The sequence below is a fragment of the Onychomys torridus genome, chromosome 11, assembly GCF_903995425.1.
Source record: "Onychomys torridus chromosome 11, mOncTor1.1, whole genome shotgun sequence".
Taxonomy (NCBI): domain Eukaryota; kingdom Metazoa; phylum Chordata; class Mammalia; order Rodentia; family Cricetidae; genus Onychomys; species Onychomys torridus.
This window is the reverse complement of record NC_050453.1, coordinates 63291967-63304491: the sequence shown is the minus strand read 5'-3', so window position 1 is coordinate 63304491 and position 12525 is coordinate 63291967. Positions and strand designations below refer to the sequence as shown.

The 12525-nt window shown below is 39.0% G+C and overlaps 1 protein-coding gene across 2 annotated transcripts in view; it reads left to right on the top strand.

The window, feature by feature from the left end:
* The window catches only part of Thsd7b (thrombospondin type 1 domain containing 7B), an 837148-nt gene that overhangs the window by 590537 nt on the left and 234086 nt on the right, over positions 1-12525 (top strand). For both annotated transcript variants that reach the window (XM_036202865.1, XM_036202864.1), the window contains exon 14: positions 1465-1731. In XM_036202865.1, the coding sequence (XP_036058758.1) occupies positions 1465-1731 (267 nt within the window). The remainder of the gene's footprint in view (positions 1-1464; positions 1732-12525) is intronic.

Here is a 12525-nt window from a genome sequence, read left to right as displayed (position 1 = left end):
CCAAGGCCCACGGTAGGCTTGGAATCCAAGACTAAGTAGGCCAAAAACAAAGAGGAAGGTGCAGAGATGGAGATGAAGTTCAATAGCATTTCCTGTGAGGAACACAGCTCTAGCCATGGCTGGTAGAAAGGAATGGGACTGTGTAGTGATGAATGTCATAGTCAGAAAGTTCTCAGGGCAGTGATGATATCTGTGCTCTAAAAACTGATTCTAAGTGTCCCTAATGGCAGACAGGAGTGAATACAGCACCCTGAAAGGCGAAAAGATGGTTCACATCATGGTAGAACAATCCTGAGTAAAGGGATATAGTTCACATCAGGCAAGAGAGATTCATATTTCAAAGGAATCCTTCCAAATTATTTATGAGCATAAATAACATGCTCATATGTCAATCACCCACCAGGCAACATTTGTAGAGTCGTGCATGAGGCAGACCATGTGACAGTGAGAAAAGTGCCCACCCATTGGCTATTTGCAAGGTAGACATAAAGCTCACAAATGGACCAGTAAAGCTGCCTATGACTTGTATAACCAGAGATGACTTAAGCTAAGCACTCACTAATGAAAGAAGAAATGGTGAAATGATTTCATCTAGGAAAGTTATAACAACATAGAGAAACCATGTTGACAGAGAAGTTACATCAAGTCTCTGGCCAGGCTGGAATTAGGACACATGATATTCAAGTAGTCACAGGTCTGAAAATGTTTCTACATTGTCATTACTCAAAGATGGGGATACAGCCAAAGTTAGTAGGTAAGATGAAGTCACACCAGGGTTGTCAAGTTCAAAGGGTTTCTCAAATGGAAGTCACTGATTTTTCTCTAACCATGAAGTGTGTTCTGGTTATTTCTTTCAAATTATTGCTAATTTTAATATTTATAAGTTGTCTGATTTCAGGAAACAAGATGAGTTTCACTTTGTGTGTAACATAATATAACCTCCCCTTCATCCTGAGCTTATGATGTGGAGAATACAATTTTGCTTTTTGGAGAAATTAATTTTTAGTTATTTGCAGGAAAAGGAAAGGGCTTACAACTTATGTTTTTATTGGTTTTCCTGGAAATCATTAAAGAAGACAAAAGTACCCAAACTGTTGCTAAATAAGTAGGGTGACATACCCCATCTTGTCTAAGTCAGATTTGCTGGGTGTGAGAAAAATATAAAAGAAAATAATAAGAGTTTTATAATTAATGAACTGGCGTAGCAAGCATAATGCTTTGGGCCATGTTTAAAACAAAATTCATTTTTTTCTTTTCAAATTAATTTGATTTCACGATTTCTCAGAATACTGCTTACATTGTCCTAGAATTTATTTCCATTTCCATGGCAAAAAAAAAAGAGTTATAAAAAAGATTGAAACTTTATGAAATGCTTAATGTTCAACTGGTTGTTTAGATACAAAAATGTGAGTGCCTTTCAACAGAACATCAGGTACATTAACACCACTGTGTGTCTTGTAACAGGGAAAAGCAGGAAAAAAGAGAAATGTCAGGATGCCACCCTGTACCCTCTGGTGGAAATGGAACCATGTCCCTGTGATGCATTCATGTCCCATCCTTATGGAAACTGGTCAGCTTGCATTCTGCCGGAAAGCAAAAGGGATCCTCAGCGAGGAGGCTTGTGGGTGCCAGGAGCGGACAAAGAATGTGGAGAAGGCGTGCGCTATCGAGCAATAGCATGTTCTGATAAAAACGGAAGACCCGTTGACCCCTCGTTCTGCAACAGCACTGGTAAGGAGATGGGTGAGGAGTAGCAGCTAAGAGTGTGTACAGCACTCGGGAGGTTTTCCAAGGTCTGGAAATTATCGGAGAGTCATTCTTTAAGAACAATTATCATTCTACTGCCATTGTGAAGATCTGAACTATACCAATGGCAGATGCGTGATCCCTCTAATCTTTCCTTAATTGACCATGGCTTATTGGTCACTTGCTTCCTGTTAGTCAGCAAGGTTGTTTCTCTTCACTGAGAGAGCTCAAGCCCCATGTAAATGGATACAGATTTTATGGTGATTTTTTTTTTTTTTTATGCTTTCACCATATACATAAGGGGGAAAATCACCATTTGAGTTTCTTCTGAGGTAGCTGATAAAATACCAATTGGAAAAACTGACTTTCAATGTTTCCAGTGTAAATATAAATGCACACAAGTGAATAAAATAATAGAAATGAATGGGGCCATCTGGGTGAGTCTTGTTAGATATTATTTGGAGAGAAGATTGAATTTTTGAGCCTCAGAATGTCTGAGCTATGAGTGACTGGAAGCTAAATTCACCTGCTATGCAGGTGGTGGGCAAAGCTGGGGCTGGCAGCCAGGATGAAGGCTATGCATTTCTAGCTTAAATTTTCCCCTTATGTTACCTTTTATTTACAAGACCAAACAAGGTATGGGTTCCAGAGAGGAGCAGACAAAGAGGAAATTCGTGCTTAATTATGTAAGCAGATGGATAGAATTTAGTCTTAGCCATTGATATCTTGGTTTTAGAAAGCCTTTTCATTAATAACAGAAACAGCAAAGTAAATTTGGTTCTAATGTGAGAGTAAGGCAAATGGCAGTTTTTTACAGACAATGTATGAGTTCATCTCTGGGTAAGATACCCCCTACCATTGTTTACATGCAACTCCAGGGTCAGGGATACTTTGAATTACTGCCACTGTGGCCACCATCTGGCTCCTTGGTTAGTCTACAGAATTGTATGGAGTGATCTGACTTTTCTAAGTATTAAACTCCAAACAATGAACACATTTTAAGGAAGTCAGAGTTGGTAGCATTCATCTTTCATTGCATACTTGTTTTATATATTCACTGTGTAAAGGCATATATATTGCATATTTGCTGCATACCTCCCTTCTCCCTTCCAAACGCTAAGTAGGCTGAACTCCACTAGGCTCCAGAGATTTAGCATCATCCGGCTGCAGACCTAATTTTCTTCAATAATTTGTGTTCACTAGTGTAAGGTTATTGAGGGACCCAAGAAGAATTTTTACAGTAGGAGATTGACATTTAAAGAAGCACAAAAGGAACATAAGTCCTGATTAGCTCTGAGGATGCTGACTAGAAAATACTTGGCTAGACCTTAGGGAAGTCCCCACTGGAGTGCTGTCAATCTGAGATGAGAAAGATGAGGAAACAGGAGAGTAGATAGTGCATACCAAGACCATTTCCCTCAGTAAGTTCCCAATCAGGAAGTGTGCTCCGGAAAATAATAGTACAACAAGGAGCACGTTTCCTTTGAATGCCCACTGAGGGAGGAGTTATACAAAGTGAGGTTGAAGTCAGGAGAGTCTTGGGAGCATAGGTCTCATTCAACTGCAGTAATAAGCTGGGGAGAGGGAGAGCAACTGACGTCGTTCATGTTTCAAAAAGACTGCTTCTAGCCATTGTCTGCAGAAAGACTTAAAAGGGAAAAGGGTACCCTGGAATCTATGTCCATTTGCCAAGGTAAGGCATGCAGGGAGGATAGGAGAGGATGATGGCAATAAGATACATAAAGATCTGCCTTAAAGTGAAGACCGTAGAGCATGTTGAAAAGGTTCTTCACCCACAGGGACGTCCATCATCTTCAGATGTTGTTATTTTAGTTAGCTCTTCCGTCATGGTGACAAGACTCCTGAGAAAGCAACTTGAAAATCAGGAAATCTCTCATGAAATTCATGGTCTCGGAGTTTCCAGTACGTGGGCATTCATCATCGGTGCTCTTGGACATGGGGCAGTCATTGCCATTGCTCTTGAACATGTTGCAAAGAAGCAACAGAACTCTAGGTTCCAGTTTCCAGGAAGCAGAGAGAGAGGAGTATTGTGGAGATCGCTGGACTAACAGGGCTTGGCGGGGGGCTGGAGAGAAGGTCTCCAGCCACAGAGGAGAGAGAAAAGCTACAGCTTTCAAAGGTATGGCCCTAGCCACCTTTCTCCAAGTCATAGCCTTAATATGAACTCGGCGGCAGACTAACCCACTGAGGGAGCTAGTGCCCTCGTGATCCAATTACCTCTCAATAGCACCACCTGCTAGAGACCACACCCTCCACACACGTGCCTCTCTGCAGAGCATTTCATAGTCTCACTGTAACATTTCACCCCTGCACTAATGACTCTCCTGTCTTGGCACTGTGATTAAAATACGTGGATGTGGCTAAAGCAGTTTAGCAGTGGAAGAGTTTCGTTGGCTTGAGGGTAAAGTCTATCGTAGCAGGGAGGCAGAGTGACAAGAGCTGCTTATGGATGTGGTGGCAGGAACATGAGTCTGCCTTCACACATCGTAGGGGATGACTGCTAATGCTCACCTGGCTTTCTCCTTTCCCTCATGTTCATTCAGTCTAGGACTTCAGCCTAGGAGATGATACCATATACAATCTAGGTAGGTCTCCCTCACACAGTTATTCCCTATGGAAATACCTCCATGGACATACTCAAGTTGACCTTGAGGTTTATTAACCCAGTCAAATTAGCCCTCCTGGTTCCCCCAAACTCATGTTGTTCTCATCATAAAACTGTACTCAGTCCATCTCCAAGAGTCCTTACAATCTTCTCATTTCCAGCATTGCACAAAAATTCCAAATTCAAAGTTTCTTGTAAGACTGCAGGTAAACTCTTAGTTGTGGGCCCTGCAAGATCAAAACAAAAATACCTATTTCCAGATTATAGAAGTAGACACAGTATACATTCCTATCAAAAAAAGGGAGGGGTGGTATAAAAACAAGGAAATATTAGACCAAAACCTAAGGGGGCGAATATCAAAACCTTGTCTGTCATCCTCAGCTCACAGTGGGGGTAATATTCACTTTAAAGGACTTCAGAAGCACTGCCCATGCCTTGTTATTTGTCATTCCCAAGGCCTGTCTCTGAGGCTAGTCCTGCTTGTTCATAGTTGCTTTGCCTGAAGACAGTCTCTCTTTCCAGAATCTTCATCTCCACCTCAGCTTCTCTCTCAGCTCCATCTATCATGCATTTAGGAGCCACTTACAAAGATTTCAATCTTCTGGCACATGCTCTAGCTTCCTAAAGTGTAGTAGATATGGAAGAAGGCATTCCCAGGGCCCTGCCACCCTCTGGCATAGATGTGACTCTCATACCTTTCTGAAGAAAAGGTGTATTTTGATACTTCTCAAGGGAGAATCCCAAATGAAACCCATGTGTAACTTCCTTCAACCTAATTGTAAAAGAGGTATATGTTTGTGTGGTGCAAGAAGATCAACAACTTGCAAAAAGGTGATTTTCAATTAATCAATACTGGTTTCTACGTTTCCTTTAGGGAAAACAATTAAAAATCCTATGAAGAGATACAAAGAATATTATTATCTGCCATGCTTAAAAAAAAACAAAAACAAAAACAAAAACAAACAAAAAAAACTTAGGGGCTGAGGAGATTGCTCCATGGGTAAGGATCCTTGCTTTGCAATCCTGAGGACCTAGTTTGAATCCCTAGCATCCAGCGCCCAAATAGAGCAAAACATTGAGAATGGCATTGTTGCCTTTGCCTAATAACCTCAGCATTTGGGGATGGAGACAAAGAGATCCCAAAAGTGCTCTGGCCAGCAAACCTCACCAAATCAACAAGCTTCAGGTTCAGTAAGAAAATTTTTCCCAGGACAAGAAGAGACCTCCTGTAGAGGTTCATGCACCCACCCATATATGCATGTGCATCTGCATATATACCATACCCTCTCACACATATTATGCACACACTATCGTATAATATGAGATGATATGATATGATATGGTGGGTACTGTCCACTTCCATTAGGCATTGCCCTGGACAGTCTATCCTAGGCAATGTGGCAAACTGTAAAATAAATGAGATAAAATAATGTTTTAAAGTGCCTACATTTGAAAAGAAGATGCAAAACCATTACTCTTGCAAATGACATGTGTCTGCAAAGAGAAACCCCTCAGGGAGCCCTGTTTTCTCCTACCCTTGCAGTTAGTAAATGAATCCAGTAAGTTTTCAGGGCACAATGTCATATTTCAGAAGTCAGCTATAATTATACTAACAAGGAATAATCAGAAAATATAACTAAGAAGAAATTTTTTATTAATAATAGCATCAGAGTCTGGGTCCATGCTACAGCCATGGGCCATGTCTGGATCCAAGGTCCTACTGCAACCAGTCTGTATTGATGTCTGTGGCCCATGTTACCACCAAAGGCCATGCAGATGTATGTGGTCTGCTCTGCCACCTGAAGCCATGATGGTGTGCATGGTCCAGGCTGCCTCTGAGAACTTTCTCTGGGTCCTTGGTCCCATTGCAGTAAGGCCACTGATGGCAGGCCACTGAGAATTTGACCATGATTCAGGGAGTATATAGATAACACAAATTAGACTTGGTGTTTTTTTGGGGGGTCTCAAGGATGGGGCTTCGGATATGGAAGGCCTGGAGAAGTGAGTATGATCAGGGTGCATGATGTGAAATTCTCAAAGAATCAATAAAAATATTATGTTAAAAAATAACAGCATCAGAAAAATCCAATGTACTTAACAATAAATTTTAACAAAGGAAATTAAGAATATGCATTCTGAATGCAATAAAGTACTGTTTACAGAAATCAGGTACCTAAATAAATGGGAGCACACAATAGTAATGGATGAGAAATCTTAAGATGGTTAAAATTCAAGTATTTCTTGGCTGACCTACAGATTCACTGTAATCCCTACCCAAAGTTTGATTTGCTATTTGAATAAATTTAGAGATGATGCGAAAACAGTATGGAAATAGAATAAACCAAGAACATTTGGACAATCTTGAAAGAGAATAGCATGGTTCCAGATTTCAAAACTTCTTACAAAGATGCAATTGATAAGATAAGGTACTGTCACCACAGAAACATATCAGAATGAAGTAGAGCTGGGAATGAAGTAAATGCTTTCATTTATGAGCAATTGGTATTCAGCAAGGGATCCTGGACAATTCCGTAAGGAAGTAATACTTAATTCCAAGAGTAATGCTGGAAAAAGTGAACACACAAAGGGACCAAGCTAACAAAACACAATACAAAGTGGATATTGGGCTAAATGGCCAAAGCTTTGAAACAATAGGAGATAACATGACACTATCTTCTAGATTTATGTCAAACAGCATCTTCTTAGATGTCACACCAAAAGCAGTAGCAACAAAGGAAAATATGAAGTTGATTTTACCAAAAGGAGATGCTTTTGTGTTGTAACAGATACCATAAAGAATGCAGGCAACCAGTGTTATCTTGATGTCAGATTAAAAATGACTCTCTAATAAATAATACACACAGAGATAGATAGATAGATAGATAGATAGATAGATAGATAGATAGATAGATAGATAGATACACATAGATATAATGATACCATCAGAAACATTCAGTTGCATGACTGTGAGGCACTTCTAACATGAAATACATGATGATTTGATATGAAAATATGATACGTCACATTAAAGAATCAAAAAACAAAAAGCATAAGGCTATCTCAGTAAATGTAGAAAAAGTCCTTGGAAACCTTCAGCATTTTGTGTGATTAAAATTTCCATATAGAGATGAGCATGGTAAGCCCCTGGTTGTGAGCCCATAGTTAGCACCAGACTCAGCAGTGAGGAGTCTAAATATTTTGTCTAATTTTGGAATAAGGCATGGTTACATTTTCTTGCTAGGTGTTGTTGGGACAATTAGGAAAGAAAAGGAAATAAAAGGCACCTAAATAAGGAAAGAGGAGGAATAAAATTGGCTCAATTATTCAGAGACTGTAATCTTGTGGAGGAGCTAATGAAGATTCCAACGAAGATTGTTTATAACTGATACAGGAATTGCTTAATTTGCAGGCTACAGAAATAAGTTATATTCTATACAGTGAAACTAACTCTGCAGTAAAGAAATTAATAAACTGGAATAATAAGTTACAAGTGATCTGATCAGGGAAATGGGAGAGGGGGCGTTCTTTAGGGAAGAGGAGGGAAGCAAATGCAGAAAAAAATGTAGGAGGAGAGTAACAGGATACAAGTGAGCTGATAGGATACCTGGGAACATGGGGGAGGATGGAGGGAGGCAAATACAGAACAAGGAGGCAGGGGGTAAAATAAGGATGTCTGAAAAAGCAACAAGGAATCATACTACTAACTTTTTCTATTTACTGAAGAAAGTGCAGTACAGGTAATACAATATATACGTATACATACATAGTTTTAATAAACTTTCTTATCTGGGCTAATGGTGCACCTTCAAAGAGCCAAAGACCACCTAACAAAAAACCCCAGCCAGCACCAGACATAAGAAGCCTTCTTTTCAGTTGCTCACCAAGGCTGTCTGAGAGATTGTAGCCTATTGTTGTTGCCCTTGGTGCCCTTAGGTGGAAGGTAAGTCCCTGATTGCTGAAGACACTATGTACTTCAGAAGCAGAGCTCAGGGACCCTGAGCTGGAACTGATCTGAATGCTTCTTCCCACAGGACTAGCTTTCATGATACCAGAAGGATCAGGTAACTTAGAAAGGAGGGAGGTAAACAACAGACCTATCAAGATATGACATCTAAGAACCATATCAAAGGCACAATAACCCTAAGGGTGCAGTAGGAGCACACATACCTTGGCAGTAACCAGTAGCTCTTTAATTTGACTTAAGACCCACTCAATAAGAGGGAAACCATGACTGGTACTGGAAACATAGATAACTACTCAGGGTTAGTGAAGTCCTGATGATTGGAGGACAATCTATAACCACTAATTTACTGTAACAGCATAATACCTAATAACAATGTACAAGCATTTGTCCTTGTACACACAGATAAGTTTCATCAAGGAAACTTCTCTTTGCAACAGATAGAGACCACTACAGAAAGCCACAACCAATCAAAATGCAGAGTTGCGGATCCCACTCCCCATGGATACATCTACAAAATACTCTTACACTAAAGGCTCTGGGAACAGTGTGGAGGAGGTAGCAGAAAGAATGTAAGAGCAAGAGGATCAATGAGTTTTCTGTGAGATCATGTCTCCTAGTAATATCAGAAGCTACAACCATGAAGTCTTACAAGTATGATTGCTCAAAGGTGAGCTGAACAAGGACCAATAGATGTGCCAAACTGGGTGAGGAAGAGCTCCCAAAGCCTCAACCAGACATAAAGAACTATAGGCAACTGAGGAAAGCTGAGAGCTGGAGAGGTGGTCTTCCCCAGGGAAAAGAACATCAATTGGATGTTCAGTGACAAATGATCAGCACTGAGAACATACATATAAATAACAGCATTCAGACTGAATAGGTTATATTTAGGAAAATATATATATACATATATATGTATATATGTATACACACACACACACACACACACACACACACACACACATATATATATCCATGCAATGACAATTAGTGAAAAAAGAGACCATGAGTGGAAGGAGAATGGAGAGGGGCATATGGAAGAGCTCAGAGGAGTAAAGGGAAGGGGGAAATTTTGTAATTGTATTATAATCTCAAAATGTAAGAAATGATCCTATTTATAGAAGTTTCCAAAAGAATAAAATGGTAATAAATTTAAACAAGGAAATAAAAGAGCACCTCACTAAAATCTAAAAGACCTTAATAAAAGAAATCGAAGGCAACATAATAAATGGAAGGAGAGCCTGCATTTCTAAATCAAAGGAGTAATATTGTCAAAATATTCATTGTAGCCTAAGAAATTTACAGATTCAATGTGGTTACTGTCAAAAATCTAGTACCATTTTCCAGAGAAGTAGGTTAAATAACTTTTCAAAAGTATATGGAACTCTAAATGACCTTGAATAGTTCAAATGTAATAAGCAGAAAGAACAGAAATGAAATCATCACTTCCTGTTTTTAGATAGTGTTACAAAGCTCAATTGATTTATACAGCATAGTACTAGCATAAAAGTAGATATATAAACCAGTAGAATGGAGTAGACAGCCCATAAATAACCCCTAAAGACATGAACTCTATGGATTTCACTCAAGGATGCTGTATTAGTTAGAGTTCAATATAAGAACAGAACTAACAGAGTAAATAAATATGTACATAGATATATATGTGTATATGTATATAAATTATATATAAATATGTATTTATATTATATCTGTATATAAATATAGAAAGAGATAAGGAAGGGTGGGGAAATGGAGGGAGGGAGAAACAGACTAGATAGATAGATGGATAGATAGACAGACAGACAGACAGACAGACAGACAAGGTTAATAGGGGACAATCCAGCTAGTCCAAAAATGACTGTCTATCAATGGATGGTCCAAGAATCCAGTAGTTATTCAGTCCACAAGGATGATGTCTCAGCTGGTCTTCAGTATATGCCAGAATCCCAGAGTAGGTTCTAATGGCAATGAAGGAATGGACTTTCCAGAAAGAGAAAGCAAACTGATAGTAAACTTCCCTCTTTCATGTTCTTGATATAGGCTACCTGCAGGTGTTACAGCTCTTCCCACCTCAAAAGATCTGGATTAAAGGTTTGTCTTCCCCCCTCAGAAGATTCAGATTAAACGTGTGCCCAGCCGCTTGAGTTTCAGCTAACTCTGGCTGAGACCAAGTTGACAGCCAAGAATAGCCACTACAGGTGCTAAGAACATACAATCTGCAAAGGACAGTCTTTAATAAATGGTGTGTTCACATGCAACCAAAGAGAAAATGGATCCTTCCCTTATACTGCGCTCAAAAATAAACCCAAATACGTTAGACACATAACCGTAAAACTCAAAACCATGAAATTCACAAAAGAAATCACAATCTCAGCAACACAGGTCTTGGTGATTTTTTTTTTTAAAATGGCACCAAAACACAAGCAAAAATGTAAACATACACATATTCACACTCAGATGTAAGTCATTGGCACCAGGGATCTTGGCTCATGAAAAGTCTATATTTTATACTCTCTTGTGCTAAATAAACAACACTAGTCAATGACAGGAAGAATGCATTAAGAAGATATAAATACAGTGATCCGAAAAGACAGTTTCTAGGATTATTTGGCACTTTGAAATAGTATCTCAGTAGAGAGGGTGTTTAATTTGAGACTTGAATGATGAACGAGAAGTTGTGTTTTGAACACAGTGGTGGTGCTTGTGACTAGGTTTAATAGGGAAGTCTAGTTGGCAAATATGGGTTAAGTTTTCCTGATCAGGCATTCATGTCTTAAAAGGATTTTGTTATTTCAGGGAGGTTTTTTTGAATGATATTTGAATTTTTTTTTGGTAAGGGACAAATTATCCACTGTTAAATTATATCATATATATTTAAGTTTATATAAATATTTATACTTAAGATTATATTTGTATTGTATATGTATTATATATAACTACTTTATATAACAAAAGAAAAGTATGCATGTCCTGCTTGTGGTCACAGGCATAATAATGAAATGAAAGATACACAAATTTTTAACTGTCAATATTGGAAACTGAGTGTCCAACTGAGAAATAGCTGCCAATAGCTCATGACTCAGTGTCAAGTCAGAAACTTTCCATGTGGTTAGTCTGGTGACACTTCTCCAATGTGGTTCATGAAGAACACAGATTCGGAAGAGGTGAGCTGCTCAAATCTGCTGTGTGAAAGGGCCACCTGCTGAGGTCGGAAACGCAAGAGCCCTTGTTATCACTTACCTTGATCTTCCTGGGCTTTTTCCTATCCAGTCACTAGAATATTGCTACTGTGGGCTGTACCCAGTACACACAGTGCCCAGGATTATGATGGCATTCTGTGTTATTTCAGTTAAAGTTGGGTTTGACAAGATATAAACAAGGGTAGAGAAATTATGGGAAATGGCAGATGTAAAGCAATGTCCCCATGAGGCATACAAAAGGCAGGGACCATAGCGACAGGATGAAGGTCAATGTGAGACAGCTCAAAGGTGACTCTGATTAGAAGTGTAGAAAGAGGATAAAGTTGGGAATAATACTGAATACTGAAATTTAGTTTATGACTGAAAAGGGGGAAACTTAGTTTTGGATGATAGGAATAGAGAGTAGAAATAAATGCTAGAGATGAAAATGCACACAAATGACATTACTTGATTGAAATTTGAAGTTAGGAGAAAGAAATGTATTCATGGATTTGGGATATAGGTTATAGAATACCTTATAGATCGCATGGTAGGTCATAGAAGGGATTGACCTGGAAAAGGGATGGCAGGTCACTCATGAACTAGTCCTGCAGGGGGGATGGAGGAGCCTGTTTCAGCCTCCTTGGGGCAAAGGAGTTGTTAGTAACATACCTATCTGAGCAATTTTGAAACTAGGAAAAAAACTATTTGTTAGGTTTGAACATAGCTTGGTTCCTAATTTAGTTTTATGAAATTGAAGATGAATCTAAAACACAGTCTGTATAAAATATTTGAAAAATTTGAAGTTACGTGATACCCCTTACACTTACCCATGTCTTATTTCCAGGATAATATTCAATTTTATACATGTGCCACACAAGCACCTTTTTGCTAGTGTGCTTGGCTTTGTCTCCATGTGTTTCCAGTTGGCAGTAATTGCTTAAATGATGATAAAGGGAACATGGTGTTCCAAAGTCATTTCCAGTGCACATTCTCTGTATTGTATGCTCCAA